This window comes from Macaca thibetana, chromosome 10 (genome assembly GCF_024542745.1).
Source record: "Macaca thibetana thibetana isolate TM-01 chromosome 10, ASM2454274v1, whole genome shotgun sequence".
Classification (NCBI taxonomy): Eukaryota; Metazoa; Chordata; class Mammalia; order Primates; family Cercopithecidae; genus Macaca; species Macaca thibetana.
Window position 1 is genome coordinate 42,488,114 of NC_065587.1, and position 17,490 is coordinate 42,505,603.

A 17,490-nucleotide genomic window follows, 5' to 3' on the forward strand; every position below is an offset into this window, starting at 1 on the left:
GGGCCGCAGGGGTTTGCTGGTGGCAGCATCGCCTGTCCATCCTGCCCAATGCAGCGCCCACGGCCCCTGCAGCCTGCGCCCTCCCCAAGCCCAGCTTATGCGCCAGGCACCGCCTGCTGCCCACCAGTCCACACTCAGCACAGCACAACGGGACTCGCAGTTTCCAGCCTCCAACACCCTGCTGCTCACATGAACTTGGCTGAGTTCCTCCCCAGTTTGGTAAAACTGGAAGTCAAGGCTTCTAGTGTAGCCTGGCGGCACCGCCTGGTGGCTTACTCCCTGCTGCGGGATGTGCCTGCCCCTGGTCACCTCCAACCCAGTATTCCTGCCAAGTGGAGACTTTGGAGAAGGAGAAGAATGAGGTGCCCCGCCCTGCACACCATCCAAAATAAAAGAGAGATTAAGCTATACATATGCATAGGGAAGGCCCACAAAATTCTGATTTTTGCATGGTGACTTCAGTTGCTTTTTTTTGAAATATTCTATGGATTTGCCTATTCTGGACATTTCATAAGAATGTCCATGCAAGATGTGGTCGCGGGTGTTTGGCTTCGTTTATTTTGCATCAGGTTTTCAAAGTGCATCCATGTGGCGTGTGCCGGTCCTTCATTTCTTTTTATAGCCGATAATTTTCCATTGCGTGGATATGCCAGTTTGTGGATCCATTCTTCATATGAGGAACATTTAGGTTGTTTTCACTTTTTGGATATTACAAACAGTGCTGTTAAGAACCTTTGTGTCATCAAAAGCACAATGAGATACCGTCTCACACCAGTTAGAACGGCGATCATTAAAAAGTCAGGAAACAACAGATGCTGGAGAGGATGTGGAGAAACAGGAACACTTTTACACTGTTGGTGGGAGTGTAAATTAGTTCGGCCATTGTGGAAGACAGTGTGGCGATTCCTCAAGGATCTAGAACTAGAAATACCATTTGACCCAGCCATTCCATTACTGGGTATATACCCAAAGGATTATAAATCATGCTGCTATAAAGACACATGCACACGTACGTTTATTGTGGCACTATTCACAATAGCAAAGACTTGGAACAAACCCAAATGTCCATCAATGATAGACTGGATTAAGAAAATGTGGCATACATATACCATGGAATACTATGCAGCCATAAAAAAGGATGAGTTCATGTCCTTTGCAGGGACATGGATGAAGCTGGAAACCATCATTCTGAGCAAACTATCACAAGGACAGAAAACCAAACACCACATGTTCTCACTCATAGGTGGGAACTGAACAATGAGATCACTTGGACACAGGGCGGGAAACATCACACACCTCGGCCTATCAGGGTGTGGGGGGCTGGGGGAGGGACAGCGTTAGTAGAAATACCTAATGTAAATGATGAGTTGATGGGTGCAGCAAACCAACATGGCACATGTATACGTATGTAACAAACCTGCACGTTGTGTGCGAGTACCCTAGAACTTAAAGTATAATAATAATAAAAAAAAGAACCTTTGTGTCCAAGTTTTGGTGTGGAAGCATGCTTCTATTTCTCTTGGGTTTTTTGAGGAGTTGAATCTCTGAGTCACATGGTAGCTCTCTCTGTTTAATCATTTGAAGAACCTGCCAGATTGTTTTCTATTTTCCATTCCCACCAGCAGTGTGGGTGGGGGGGGGGGGTCCAATTCCCTCACATTCTCACCAGCACATGAGTTTCTCTGACTTTTTCATCCCATCCTAGGGGATGTAGAGTGGTAGCTCATCTCTTTCCTTTGATTGGTGTTTAGTGTTATTCTTTTAACCAGTTTACCTTATAATAAAAGTCAGCCCCACACTGTACTCTGCGGAGGATTTTGGAGCCCTGTAAAGGAAGAGGAAGGGGCTCCCAACCCCCTACTCTAACCAGCTGTACCCCAAGGGGATTAACAAAAAACATGTTTTACACTGAACAATCAAAACCCTGAAAGGAAAACAAATGTGAATTCTTTATCCAACTACAGAGAGCAGAGTCTGTTTTCACTGCCGAAGAAACTAAAGAGAAAAGTCAAGAAAAAATAGAAACATTTTAGAAAGAAAAGAAACGAAACTAAACACAGAGCTTCTTTTATTCTAAGGCCAGGCTTTGCCTTAGTATCAGTCAGAAGCGCTTAAAAAAATACCCATGCCAGGCCTTCTCCCAAAGACTGGATTCCGGGTGGGGCCCAAGCAGGGTTGCTTTCAGCAGCTCCTGGAGCTCAGTTCTCAGGTGCAGCCAGGGCTGGGAGCCCTGATAACAGGGATTGCTCTGGGGTGGGGCTGCAAGGAGGCTTCTCACTGTCATGGTCACGAAGATGTGGCTGTGGCTTTGGGCGGGGTCTGAGAGTCCGGTTGAGGTTGGAGGCCGTGAGCAGGGGATGCTATTGGTATTGACAGCCTCCAGCGAGACCCAAGATCCTCAGAGCTGGGGGTGGGGAGGTGGGAAACTCACTGAGTTTCCCCAGTGATGAACCATCTCAACACAAAGGGCCTGGAAGCAGAAAGGGCACTTTCTCAGGGCAGGGGTGACAGGACCGTAGCAGCAGCACTGATCCTAATAAAGCCTGGCCGACCTTCAACTTCTCCCTCAAACCTGGCCCTAAGTGCTTTTTCTACTTCGTGTTCTAGGAGGCACTAGGTATTATTACTTCCTTTCTATTAATGAGGAAACTGAGGATCAGAGAAGGTGAGTGACTTACCTAAGGTTACACAGCTTATCAGGAAAGAAACTCAGATTCACATTCAGGTCTGTCTGATTCCAAACACTTGAATCATTAATCCTTGTACTAGACCATTCCCTGAGGCAAAGCTAACTCTGCTGGAGTAGAAAGACCGGCACACACCACAACATGGATGAACTTTGAAAACCTGATACAAAATAAAAGAAACCAAACCCCCAAGATCGCATCTTGCATGGACATTCTTATGAAATGTCCAGAATAGGCAAATCCATAGAATATGGATTATTATTCTATTATTGTTATTATCTAGTATTATTATTTCTTGTCTAATAATGAGGAAACTGAGGATCAGAGAAGGTGAGTGACTTACCTAAAGTCACACAGCTTGTCAGGAAAGAAACTCACATTCACATTCAGGTCTGTCTGATTCCAAACACTTGAAAGATTCCAAACACTTGAATGATTAACCCTTGTACCAGACCATCCCCTGAGGCAAAGCTAACTCTGCTGGAGTAGGGACCAAGGTTGAAGATATCGCTATCTTTCCATTCATCCCTCCATCCATCCCTTCCTTTATCCATCACTCCCTCCCTCTCTCCGTCCCTCCCTCCATTTCATCTTCCATCAATCCTCCCATTCACTCTCCCTCCCTCCATCCATTTCTCCATTCATGTATCCATCTATCGTCCCATTCACCCTCCCTCCATCCATCCATTCCCCATCCATTTCTCCATTCATCTGTCCGTCAATCCTCCCATTCACCCTCCCTTCATCCATCCATTCTGCATCCATTTCTCCATTCATCTATCCATCAATCCCCCCATTCACACTCCTTCCCTCTGTTTCTCTATTCATTAGTCCATCAATCCTCCCCTTCACCCTCCCTCCATTCATCCATTCCCCATCCGTTTCTCCATTCATGTATCCATCTATCCTCCCATTCACCCTCCATCCATCCATCTCTTTTGCATCTCTCTATCCATTCCTCCACCCATTCTTTTCACCTTTCATCAGTCCCTCCCTCCCTCCATCCATCTGTCACATAACTGCATAACTGTCCTCTAGAAGGACCTCAAGGGGGATAAAGCACATGTGTATCTGACACGGTTCCTGCTTCCTCCCCTACTTGGCTCTCCCGTGACTCCTAACCAACATGTTATTAAAATGCCTGCCAGGGTTCAATAAGAGGCACAGTAAGGATTGGTGGGGACTGTAGCAAACTGGAGAGCATGGGTGTCACTGCCGCTGTGAGGAACTCTGCGCCCAGCGTTGTCAGAGAAGCTTCTGTTCATGGTGCCTTTTTTCTTTCCACCATACTCCATGGCCATCTCTCTGGGTCGGGAAATAGACCTTCCACAGTATCATTCTTTGTGGCTCTGTGTCCTTTCTCCCTGTGGCCACACCATAATACCGGTCATTGTGCCCTCCCATGGAGACCCCAGCTGCAGGTTAGGAGGGCAGCTTTGGCATCAGATACCCCGGGATTTGGAGCCCAGCTCTGCCAGCTACTCACGGTGTGGCCCTGGGCAAGCTCCCGGACTAACCTGAGCCTGTGTGTGCGTGTATAAAGTGGGTTGCTATGTGGATTCGACGAGCTCATGCTGGTGAGTGGTGGACACAGGGCCTGGCACAAACCCGGTGCTGGATAAGTGCAGGCTTCTCTGCCCTGCCCACCCTAAGGATGAAGACCACAGCTCCCCACGCCCCTGGTTACCTTGCAGGCTTTTGCTAAACCTCAGCTTGAGATTCAGGACTGTGGCCTTCATGGGCCACACCTCCACCTAGGCCTGCGGGAGCCAAGCAGCCTTTGGTGACGTTCCGCTCTCCTGTGGTTCAGGAGGGCTTGTGCTTGCAAGCCGGGCAGAGGCTGTCCACACCTGCTCAGGGCAAGTCATCCCAGGGCACGCTGGCTACTGGGGAGCAGGGTCCCGTCACTGCATGGGAGGGTGGGAACTCCAGGCTCAGGCCAATCTCCAGGAGCGAGGTTGTAAGGCCCAGGGACGAGGAGGAAGAGGCAACCCAGACTCATGCCTAGGACGCTTTGAGGCCAGGCCCTTATCCCAGAGAGAGCTGCTTGGAAAGAAAAAAAAAAAAAGAGAGAGAGAGAACAAGGATGGGGTTGGAGGTGATAGCTTAGATAGGAGGCCCCAGAAGGCATCTCCAAGGGTGACATTTGAGTTAGGGTTAAGGGACAACAAGGAGAGAGTGACTCCCTCCATCTCTCTCCCTCTGGATCAGACAGGCGGCAGGGCCAGTGGCAGGGTCAGTTCACCCTGGCCATGGAGGCTGAACAAGGAAGTGGGATTTAGTGGAGAGTCGCAGAGGGTTTGTATTGTGTGATTGTGTGTGTGCCGGGAAACAGTGTGTTCTGAGTCACACGGTTGAAGACGGAGTGGGTTCCCGTAGACCAGCTCCTGGACCCCACCCCCACCCCGCTGCAGGCTTAGGCCCATCAGAGAAACCCAGAAAGCCAGCGGAAGAGAGGGGCACAGACACCACCCACCCTGGAGCACCTGGAGTGCGCACACAGAGGCAAGAGCACGTGACCAAACGCCAAGCCTCATTTGCTAGCTTTCATCTCTCAGCTGTGAAAAATGGAGAGCCGTGTTAAGAAAAAATAAAAGCCTCCTGTCCTCCTACGACCATTAACACCTGGTCTCTTTCCTGCCGCTTTTTTTTATACACATATGTAGATTATTTTAATAAATTAAAGGAAATAGTCACATTTTCCCCCAGTGTTAACTTTATAATTTAGAAAAATGATCTTCATTTTAATTTCTCTAAAAATGCCCCCATCACTGGGACAGGGAGCCAGCAGGAGGCACCCGGGAACCCTCTGAGTTGTTTCTGCTGCACCAGGCTCAGCTGTCCGGTGGGCCGGGCTGCGGGTGGAGGGTGGTCCACCCCATCATGATCTCCAGGCCACCGTGCACCCCAATGTGCACACCAGGGCTTGAGGAGGGACCAGGCAGGGCAACGGGGTTGATAAGCAGAGTCAGGCACTTATCAGCCCCTGTGGGAGGCCCAGGAGGTATCTGGAAGGCCAGGTGCCCACCCCAGGCTGTGCCCTGTGCAACACCCAGCCTCGGGGCACGCTGGGCAGCTGCCCCTGTTATTCCTGCAGCATCTGGAGGGCTCCCAACCTCCTGCCCAGGGGGTTCCTGGTTGGGTGTTTACGTCTCTGGGGAAGAAACACAAGTGTGACTCAGCAGCCAGGGCAGGGGTGGGGAGGACACCCGGCTGGCTTTGGGTGAGGAAGGTGGAGGATGGGTGTGGTGGCCAGAACGCAGTCCTCGGGGTACAGTGGCATATGGCTCCAGGTTCAGGATGCATGGGTCCAACCCCCAGCTCTGCCCTGGCCCTGCCACTGCCCAGCTCTCTGGCCTTGGGCAGGTGGCTAAATCTTCTCAGCCTTGGTTTTCCCATCTGTGAACTGGGCACAGTCAACTTCCCACAGGCTGCTGGGAGAGTTTAGGGAAATGACAGGTGTAAAGCCATGGCAGATCTCCAATAAATGCCAGTTTTCACACATTCTGGGGCTCTGAGGACAACCTCGGTTCCAGAGGCAGGAGACTGAAGCAGGAGGGTTTGTCTTGTTGGACTGGCAGCATGGGTCCGTCATCCTCAGGCGGCACCCTGAAAACCAGCGGGTGGCCTTTCAGGAATCAGGGGTCTTCTCACACTCACCCTCCATCGTTCAGCTTCCCCTGCTGGCAGTGGGGGCTGAGGGCTCCCTGAGAGGCGCCTACTCCATACCAGGGCTGCACGGGGCACCTTACCTAACTCATCCCCTGTAATCCCAGCCACAGTCCTGGGAGACGGGACCTTGGTTATTCACCGGTTTCTAGGTGATGTAACCGTGGCTCAGTCAATCGCCTGAGGTGGCCGGAACATCTGGGCTCAGTCAATCACCTGAGTTGGCCCGAGCATCCAGCCCCTCCTGCCGCACCTCGTTGGCCCTGCCTGCAGCTGGCCCAGGCTGGGGGTCTGCACCCCTGAAGGAGGCATGGGTGGGGCTTAGGAGACAGGACTGAGCCCTGGTCAAGGTGTTTCATGCAACCTCCCTGGAGGCCACATAGCCAAAGACCAATAACACGGGTTTTGGAGGCAGACTGACCCGGGTCCGAAGCTGGATGGGTCAGCTATTCCTCATCAGGCCACCTCCCTGCTCTGAGCCCGTCTTCCCCTCTGTAAAATGGGACCATGACTCCACTCTTCATGGGAGGATGCTAAGGAGAAGGAACTGAGGCAACACGCTGGAGCACATCAGAGGGTGCCTTCTGGTGGCCCCAGGCCCAGCTCCCACTCAAGGACAATGAATGTGAAGGCACTTTGGGCATCCAGTCCTGCAGGAACGTGAGCAGCCATGTCCGATGAGAACTGTTTACCAAACTTCCAACACCTCACTGAGGCAGAAGCTCGAGCTGTCCTCCTGGAACTGCCCCTAAGGGACCAGGTGGCCTCAGGCCACGTGCAGTGAGCACTCTGAGCCTTGATTTCCCCCTTGGTGAAATGGGCATAAGGATAGACTCAGCGCACCCCACTTGTGCGAAGGTAAGTAACAGGCTTGGTCAATGACAGTCTCCATAAAGTGTATGCAAATGAGACGTGACTCTCATGGACTCAAAGCTTATTGCTGGAAGGACCTGAGGCAGAAACTGCAAGTTGTCTGCATAAGGACATTCCCGTGTCTTCCTTGGTAGCTGAAGGCTTTCTGTGTTCCAGGTAGCTGTATGCCCAGTTAAACACCGACATTCCCCACCCTCCCTTGCAGTTAAATATGGCCATGTGACTAAGTTCTGGCGGATGAAATAGAAGAGGAATGTTGTGTGCAACTTCTGGGAAGCCTCCTTCAGAAGTATCAGCTTGAGATACTCTAGCCCTCCCCTTTCTTTCTTCTGCTGTCTGGCACTTGAACATGATGGCTGGAGCTCCAGCAGCCATCTTGGTCCCCAAGATGGCCTTGAGGAAGGAAGCCATGCATCGAAATGGTTCACTGGGATGACGGAAGAGGCCTAAGCTCCTGATGACTGTGGAGCTGTCATCCAAGCTCTGGACTGCCTGCTTCAGACTTATTTTACATGAGAAAAATAAACAAATTGTAGGTAGCTAAGAACTACCCTAATTTTGGACTTTCTATTGCAGTTGCTGAACCTGATTCTAAGTAATGCCAGCCCTTTGAGGTTGTATATGTCCAGAGTCTTGGTTGCAAGGGACAAAAAAATCAAATCAAATAGGCTTAAGTAAAACAGGGAAAGTATGAGCTCTCAAATTAAAAAGGTCCAGGTCTAACTTCAGGCATAGCTGGATCAACGGCCCCCAAAGATGTCCCCAAGACCCTGTCTCTGCTCCTCTCTCCTCCTCAGCTCTCCTTTCTCCTGGGCTGGCTTCCTTCTCAGGCAGCCTCTCCAGAAGCACAAACTCCTCTCTGCTCCCAGCTGCTCCAGGCTTATCTGCTCCCAGCTTGTCTTCCTCAACAGAACAGCTTTCCTTCCCTAGGAGGACTGACTCGCATGGACCCACACTGGGTCACGCGTCTATCCCTGAACCATTCTCAGGGTCCAGGGGAGTAGAATATGCTATTTAAGCTGCGGAGGCAGGGGTAGAGGTGGCTCCACTGAACCACCCGGCCTAAGGGTGGTGCGGGGGCAGCTCCCTAAGGAAAACCAGGTGCTGTCACCAGGAAGGGAGTGGATGCTGGGCAGGCAGGACCTGCGGGGCTACCCAGGGGTCAGCTCAGTGCATGCAGGGAAGAAGGTGAGGTTCAGAGAGGATGGCAACCAGGCAAGCCCCCACCAGGGCCGGGCAGAGCATGCCGGGGCTGTGACATGGAGGTGACCTCACCATCATGTGGTTTTTTTGTGGGTTGCGGTGGCTGTGGTTCTCACACCTTGTCCCAGCCCAGTCCCTCTGTGAGTACACCCCTAGAAGGGGAGTGACGGCCCAATGGCCTTGGAGAGCCCGTTTTTCCTCTCTGGGCCTCAGTTTGCTCAACTGGAAAGTGGGATGAAAATGGGGCTCCAATCACTAGGGAAGCACTTCTCACCCGCCACTGCACCTCCCCAGCAAGCAGTCTCCAAATCAATGCCATGGGGTGCGGTGGGGTCTCAGGACCCTCTGGATCCTGCGTGCCTCTCCCAGCCCCCAGCTGGCTCACACGGCAGCCACATGCCCCAGAAGTCGCACTCGGCCTCTGCTCCCCAGGCCTGGTCCTCCCGCCTGCTTGGAGGGTACAGCTCGGAGGTGACCCAACCTGTGGGCAAAGCCCGGCTGGCAGGGTGACCCTGGCTGCACTACTCAGGCTCTTTGGGCTTTGTCAGCTCCTTGAAGAGGGGGAAACAGGCGCTTCTCCAGGCCTCACAGGACTTGGGCACCCCACTCCCGAGGACAGTGAGTGCCCAGCCCATGCTGCCGTCGTTGCGGTCCCTCACAGCCATCTCAGCTAGGTGTGCAAACCCCACAGGCGGCTGCTTCAGGAGGGGATCCCTGGAAGCACAGCAGGGGATCGAGGATGTGAGACAGTGAAGAGAAGGGGGAGTCATGGACTCAGGGCACCAGCGCAGGGCATGCACCCCAGAGTGACAGCTGAGGGCGGCGAGGAAGGGGCGTCTATCCCCTAACTCCCTTCCGGCCTGCTGAGGGCTGTCCTGAGGTGTTAGCTCCCTGGCCCTTCCTGGCTGCCTATGCACTGGCTGCGACTGCGCCAAAGTCCAGACAGGAAATCCTCTCGAGGGCTGGGGACTGGCAGTGAGCGGTCTTCCCCTGCGCCGAAGGACACTGGCAGCCACCGTCTGCCACTGCCAGGTGAGCGGCCAGGCACGGCACCTCCCTCACTGTGCCCATCTCTTCTCCCCCCGAGCCCTCCGGCCTAGACCTGCTCCACTGAACCCTCTAAACCATGGCTGCTGCTCCCCACAACACCCTCACTTGATGTGGAGCCAAACGATGGGGGTGGGTCCTGTACTGTCACTCAACACATGTGTGCACATGTGTCTGGGTGCACGTGTGTGTATCTTTGGGTACATGGGGTGTGTGTGCACGTGTCCATCTCCACATGTATATATGTGTGTGCCTTGGAAGGTAATTGTGTGTGCAAGCGTGTCTCCGTGTGCGTATGTGCATGTACTGTGTGGGAGCCAGGGTGTGTACGTGTATATGTGTGATGGTGTGTCTGAGAATGAGTGTGTGTCTGTTTCTCTGTGTGCATGTATCCCTGAATACCATTGAGTGGGAGTGTCTGTGTATAGCACATACATGTTTATGTGTTAATGTGTCTGTGGATGCATGTCTATGTGGATATGTGTATCTATGCATAGGTATGCCTGTATCAGTGTGTGTGTGTATGGGGGGCTGGGATAATGTGTGTTAACGTGTATATACACACAAGCATACATCTGCATGCATGTGTGTGTGCCCATCTGGCCCTCTGGGCACCAGGCCTGTGCCGGCTGCTAGGAATACAGTGGGTAAGACAGAAAGTCCCTGCCTTGGGAGGACACTCACAACCTTCTTGCACAGTGAGGCTCAAGGCCAGGGCAGGCCTGGCTGGGCTCAGCCTGCATGTCTGGGCACAGCCCGGCCACCTCAATCAGGCCCACGCCCTTCAGCTCCAGGCAAGCCCCTCACCGCATCTCCTGGGGGTCCAGGCAATGTGGGCTCCACTCCTAAGCATCTTGGTTCATCAGTCTGTTAACGCGGCTACCTGGAAGGTAACTGAGACCATCCATGAAAGCGCGTGGCACAGTGTGCCGACCAGTCAGCGGCCACAGATGTTGGTGCTGCAGCGCTGGGGTTGAGGACTCTCATTGCCGGGGCTGGTGGCCACGCTTTTCATCCCTGCTGCCCTCAGCCGGCCCCTGCTCCCCACTCAGCTCGGGTGACTTAGAAATTCTCTCTCCTGGGTTCGTCATCATCCAGAGCCTTCAATCCTGGGACCCAGGAGATGTTTTCAAGGCCTCAAGGCCTTCCCGAAGGCCTGTCCCAGAGGCTGCCACCAGCTGATAGTGACAGGAAACATGCAGGCCACGAGTGGCCTTCACGATAACCCTGGCAGTACCCGCAGCCCCCTTCTGTGGTCCCCCAAGTTCTTATCAGCTGCGGCAAGTCTCCTCCTCCGGGCTGGAAGCCCCATGCTGCCCTCCCTGACCCCTCACGAGTGTTTGCAAACTGAGACAGCAGGAGGGAGGGGCTGGGCGGGCCTGAGAAGAAGTGTAGACCCCCACAGAATCTCTATCCCCTCCCCGCAGGAAACCTGTCAGTCTATCACCCCGGGATACTGTTGTGTCTCCCCCAGCAGATGATAAACCCAAAGGGCAGCTGTCTGCTCTATCCTCAGCACTTTGCACATGACCCAGCACACATCTTGGGATGACGCGAGTGAGCAACTCAAGGAAGGACTTAATGGATTCTCCAGCCCTGACACCTCCTCTATGAAGGCCTCGTGATTTCCCCAACTCTGAGTTCTAGATGCTGGGACTATCCAGCCCCAGACCAAGGCTTCCTTTCCAACTCTACCCTAAGGGCGGTTGTCCTGGACACCTGCCACTGTCCTCTCAGGAGCCCACATTCAGGGTCTTCTGGTGGCAAACCTCTTTCTCTTGGGGAACTGTCCTCCTATTCCACAGGGATCTGGGGGGACTGCCAATCACAAACCATGTCCAGATCCCTCCCCAGCCATAGCACCAAGAAGTAACCCGAACGCAGTCCTCTCGGGGTCTGAAGCTGATGCTGGATGATGCATGGCGGAGGGAACGCCAGGCCTCCCCTGCATTAGCGGGTGGGAAGAGGGGTTTCGTCTGTTCTGCTACTGAGGCTCAGCGGCCGGTGCAGGCCAGGCGCTCTATGCACGGCTGCCAGTGAAATCCTGGGTTCCTGAGCCAGGAGGGCGGGGCATGGGTGATGCTCAGGCACCAGGGGAGCTCTGCGTTTTGAGAAAAATTACAGACCAACTTTTTCTTTAAAGAAAACAAGTTTTATTTTTATCATCAGAACATTCTAATAAAAATATTATTATGAGATTAGCTACCTTTATTCTCTGGGCCTTGACTCTGTCCCAGGCCTGCCCTGGAGCGCCTGCACGCTCAGCTCCCTGAGGTAGGTCCGGAGGGAGACCCCCGCTGCCCCCCGCCCTCGGCCAGGATACCTCTCACCTCATGTCCCCTCCTCCAGACCCCCACAGCCCTGGATGCCCCATAGCAGCCCTGCCACAACTGGCAGAACTGCTTCCTCCCTCCACCAATCCCCAAGACAGGCAGGAACCGTCTCGGGCTGGCACACAGCAGGTGGTGCGGGGGTAGAGGGAAGAGGCGCACCCTCCTGCACTCAACTGCTCCAGCAGGCAGAGCTGAGGGCCCCTGCCCCCCCAGGCTGGCACCACCGTGGTCTAGACCCTGAGTGGCCTGGATGCTGTGGGTCACTCCCTTCTCCCCTTCCACAGTGGTTGGGGAGTTGGGGAGGGAGGGAAGGGAGAGAAGTGTCAATGTCGCAGTGACGGGGTCCTGAGACAACTCACTCTGCCACCCTGGCAGGTGGCAGCAGACAGTGGCCCGCACGGGCCTGCAGGGCCTCCTGTCTATGGGGCCCATCCCACCGAGAGGATCCTGGCCCGTGAGCCGGCAGACACTTTATTATACAGAAACACTGTCGTCGTCTCCATGGGCGGAACCAACAAAAGCAAGTCTCTCCAAGTCAAAAATAGGTTTTGGATTCTTGGTGGCGGCAGTATCCGCTGAAAAAATAGACTGAACTTCTGAAATTATCTTAGTAGCAAAACAATTACAAGAAAAAAGTTGCAACTTCAGTGCTGTGACTGGAAAGGGGCCTTTGGCCGGCTGCCCCTGTTACCGGCGGCCCCCGTGTGCCTGGGAGCTCCTTTGGGCTTGAGGAAGCCGCCCATGTGCCCTGATGGAGAAAATGCGACTCCAACAGGAGGCCGTGTCCTCACACCACGACTGTGCTCACAGCTCGTGAGGATCAAGTTACAATACACAGTCCATTAACCTTCTTGCTCTCAGGTTTCCCTGGAGTCAGGCATCCCTGCACAGTCCAGGGCAGCCAGGGGCTGCAGAGGGTCTGTGACACCCACCACGATGCGGCGGGGGAGACACAAACCTGAGGGCACCTGGAGTGTGGAGAGGCAGGAGAAGGTGCAAGGAGAGGCTGCCATGGTGTGCAAGGAACCTGGGATTGCGTCTTTAAATAGCTCTCGGTCATTCTTAAAGTCCTCCCTCAAGACACAATGGGACCTAGATTTAAAGAGAAGCCATCTCCCCGCTGTCCCCGGGTGCAGGCGGAGTGCCCGAGCGGTCTTCGGAGGCCTGGGTGCTGGTGGCACCTCACTGAAGCTCAGCCGGGCTGTCGCCGGCCCATCATGGCCTGGCAGCTCTGTCTGCTGTGAAGGTGACAATGCCACAGTCCTCGGGGCAGGAGCACCCCTCACTGCATCCTGTCGGGCTGCAGCTGCGGCGCCTGGTACTGCACGAAGGTGGTGGGGGCTGCGGCTGAGAGGGCCTGGGGCACGGCGGCCGGGTAGCTGTAGCCCACGAAGCTGGCAGCCGTGGCAGGCGAGGCAGCATATGGGTACTGGTCATAGGTGGCTGGTGGGTACTGGGCGTAGGCCGGGCTGGCCGGCGTGTACTCAATGTAGGGCGAGGACAGTGACGGGACAGGGGCGGCCGGGATCACCACACTGGGCTGCACGATGGCTGGCGGGTAGATGTAGTGCGGGGTCAGCCTGTGGGGCCAAGCAGAGCGGGTCAGGGCCAGAACAGAGTCGGGGAACAGCTCAGAGAACAGCAGGGTACACGATGTGTGCCGCCCCCCGCCCCCTGAGCCCCAACTTTCCTCATCGGTTAGATGGGCACAGAAACAGCACCGGGCCGGAGGCTGCTGCCTCAAGGCCTCTGCACTGGCTGTTCGCGCTACCCACCAGGCTCCCTCCTCCCCTCCACGTCTCCTTTTCAGCAAGGCTCTTCCCAGACTGCACCCCCACATCCCAGCCCTACACCCCACATCCCTGGGGCTGGTGCAAAAATAACAATCTTGGATGGTTGTTTTCAAATGACTGAGAATTTGAAGCCACGACAGCACAGCACAAGATAAAGAGCAGGCCCACGTTGCACGTCTGGGAGTCCAGCCCTGTTCATCTCCCTGACACCCAACACCCACCAAGTGACACTGCACACTCAGCTCATGGACATGCCCTCTCCCCCAGCCAACACCTGCTCCTCACAGAGTTTCTCTTTCTGTCCCTGCCAGCACGGACTCTGGCCTGCAGCAGCTCCGTGAGGACGTGACAGTGACTGCGTGAATGCTGGAGCAAAGGAGTGCAATGGCACCGACCACTGAGATGACGGCGCCAGCAGCTGCCAGACTCGCCAGCACCCACGCTCGGGGAGACCCGTACTGTGACTGTGTGCATCAACCTGTCGGCTCAGTCTTCCCATCATGAGGCCCATTTCACACACGGGGCCAGGTGACTTGCCCAAGGGCCCACAGCTGATGAGGTGGAGGGGCCAGGAGTCAGCCGGCCTCACAGCTGTGCTCTTAACCCTACCTGAGTAGGCCACTGTGGAAACGCGTCGAGGCCACCACTTCCTGCCTGCTGTGGGCTAGCCATGCAACACCATGCCCAGCTCTCAGCAAGGGGGAAACGTGGCTCAGGGAGGCAGCTCTCCCGGCATGTGCCTGCTCTGCCAACCAGCTACTGGGTGGCCTGGCGCACGCCGCTCAGCCTCAGTTTCCCAGGTGGCAATAGAACAGCCACCTCTGCGGCATCAGAAGCTGCTGCAGAGCCTGAGGCACGGAGTGGTCTTGCCAGGGCACAGCACTGCACCCTGGGCATCAGGATCTCCTCTGCCTTGCACGCCTGCGTGTTACACAGGCCAGGCCCGCCTGGGGGGCAACTTGGAAGCTCAGCTTCCTCCTGCACCCGTAGGCAGAGCCCCTACTCAAGGGAAGCAGCTCCGGAGGAAAAGTACAACATCTTCCCTGCATTCTCCTGCATTCGGCAGGGACAGAAACTGGGCAGCGTTCTGGAGCACGTTTTGGTAACATGTGGGCCACTGAAAACACGTGCTCGCTCCCCAGAGCCAGGGACCCTGAGGGTCAGAGAGGAGCCCTGGCTTCCAGCACAAAGGCAGGGGTGCTCAGTGGATCCGGCAGCCCTACAGGAACAGTGGGAACCAGGAAAACCTGGATGACAGGGGTGCGGGTCCCTGCTCCTCCCACAGACCTGGCAGCAAACAACTGAGGGCACACCTGGCCTGTGCCTGAGGGGGCACCCAGGGCCTCTTGCTCCCCCCACCCCACCTGGGAAGTGTGTGGGAAGTTTCTACACCGCGTCACCCTCTCTACTGCTGTTTTCCTTCCCAGGTTGAGCCACCCTAATGGCTGCTGTAACCACACCTGCAGCCCACACGGCCAACCCTCCACAGCATCTGTCCAGAGGCCCAGGCAGCTCCTGCCAGGAACCCAGCAGCGACGCCTCCTCTCCCTCTCCCCAGCTTAGAAGGTCTGCTGTCCACCCTGCATTCTCCATGGGAACAAGAGCCTTGCACAGAGCCAGGCCTGGGTTCGAATTCCGGCTCTCGAGCTGTAACGCCCTTCTCACATATCTGCCAGGATGCAGAGCGGAGCAGACCACACAGCCCCTGCCCTCGAGGGGCTTAGCCTCTAGGATGGGAGAGGCACTAAAACGCACCAACGCATAAACCAGAGTCTGTAGGTCGGTGGGGGGCAGCGTCTGGGGAAGTCAAGACAGCAGAGGGCTGTGATGTGTGGACAGCGATGGGGGAGAGGACAGGGCAGCTTCTTGAAGGAGGGGATGCCTGCAGAGACCTAATGATGAGGCAGAGCTGGCCACAGGGGAGCAGCCCTGAGGCACAAGGACGGAGGCAGGCGCCAGTATGAGCATCTGAAGAGTGGACCAGGGCAGCCGGTAGCCTCTGTGCACAACCCTCCAGCGGCACCCCCACCATGGGGGCGGCCCGGCCGGCTGACCCCTGGCTTCCACCGCACATCCAGCTCCACGCTGGTGCCAGCCCACACCCCGCAGCGCCTCGATCCCTCGCCTCCTCCCCACATGGGCCTGGGACCTGCCAATGCCTCTGCCCGGAGCCCTTGTTCCGGCCCCGCGACCCCACGTGGAGGCCAGTCCCCCACCTCCCTATGCTGCCTGATGCCCCACCGGACGGCACGCTCTGTCAGAGAGATGGTTCTGTCTGGACCCCAGCTCCCTGCCAGGGCCAGGCCTGTGGGAGGCACTGGGCACCCTGTGGCGCTGACAGAACAAAGGCCCGGTGGGCGGCACAGACGCCACTGAGAAAGATGAGGCGCTCTGGCCAGCAGAAGTAGGGGGCCCCAGTAGGGTCTCAGAGGCCTCCTTCAGGCAGGGGGCGAGTGGAGACACAGCAAGGACTATCTTGGGACTGTGCCCAGCAGGCTGTCCCTGGCATCACCAGTGCCCCCCCACCCAGCTCTCGGAACCTCAAAAACATTCCTTAGTTGGAGGCTATGGAAGCTTTGAACCCACAACTTCTCCAAACATGGGCAGTCATGCCCCTGCCTCAGACACCTCCCCCAAATGTGGATCCCATGTGGACTGCAAAGGCAGACAGGGCCCAGAAATCTGCACGAACAGGCCCAGGGTCCTGATCCGCAGCTGCCTTCAAGAACCGCTGCCCAGACCAGGGACACAGAACACAAGTGCCTGGGGCTGTGGGGCAGCCAGGTTCCGCCACACTCACCTCTAGGGCTGCCGTCATTTCCATCGGGTTTCTGATGCCCCACATCATCGGCGCCAGAGCCTTGCATGGGCCACCAAGGAGCTGCCCTACTCGGGGCGACTCAAACACAAGCGTGGGGGAGCAATGTTCAGGCTGGGAGGAACGGGGGCTCTCCTGTTTCCTGATCCTTGCAGACACCGCATGTCAGTATCTACTCATCTTTCTATACATAAGGGGCCTGGGATAACTTACGAAGCATTTTCAAAGCCACAGAAGGCCAGGCGCAGTGGCTCACGCCTGTAATCCCAGCACTTTGGGAGGCCAGGGAGGGCAGATCATGAGGTCAGGAGTTCAAGACCAGCCTGGTCAACATGGTGAAACCCCGTTTCTACTAAAAATACGAAAATTAGCCAGGCGTTGTGGTGGGAGCCTGTAATCCCAGTTACTCGGGAGGCTGAGGCAGGAGAATCGCTTGAAACCAGAAGGCAGAGGTTGTGGTGAGTTGAGATCATGCCACTGCACTGCACTCCAGCCTGGGCGAAAGAGCAAAACTCCGTCTCAAAAAAAAAAAAGCCACAGAAAAGATGCTAGTGTTAGCCCATTTCCCAGAGAGGAAATCCGAGGCTCAGAGAGGCCCCAAGCGACTTGCCCCATCACAGAGCAAGGGAGTGGCACAGTGGGGTCTGCTGCTGGTAGCTGTGCCCACAAGGACTGGTTGGGGCCCCAGATTTGGCTCAAAATAAAAGGAAGGCACAGCAGGGGCCACACCTCAGGGCCCCAAGGCGGAGTGAGAACACTGGCCGACGTTAAGGTAGAAGGAGCCACGAAGCCCCGCCAGGCAGGAGCTGGGCTCCAGCTGCTTCTCTCCCTCCTAGGGCTGCACCTTGGTCCTGCACTTGTCTGAGTTACCAAACAGGTTTCAAAACTTCCAAGGTGCAGTTTCCTCATCTGTAAGTTGGGTCCTGCAGAGGATGGCCTCGAGAGCTCGCTGTGAGGCGCTAGAGGCATCACTAGAGCAGCGATTCCCAACCAGGACAACTGTGTCCCCAGGCGATGCTGGAAAATGCCTAACGACAGTCCTAGTTGTCACAACTGACAACTAGGCA

At 55.5% G+C, this 17,490-nt stretch overlaps 1 protein-coding gene across 2 annotated transcripts in view; it reads right to left on the minus strand.

The window, feature by feature from the left end:
• Positions 1-11,609: 11,609 nt before the first annotated feature.
• Positions 11,610-17,490, minus strand: part of RBM38 (RNA binding motif protein 38) — a 493,989-nt gene continuing 488,108 nt past the window's right edge. For both annotated transcript variants that reach the window (XM_050745308.1, XM_050745309.1), the window contains exon 5: positions 11,610-13,392. In XM_050745308.1, the coding sequence (XP_050601265.1) occupies positions 13,095-13,392 (298 nt within the window). In that variant the 3' untranslated portion in view covers positions 11,610-13,094. The remainder of the gene's footprint in view (positions 13,393-17,490) is intronic.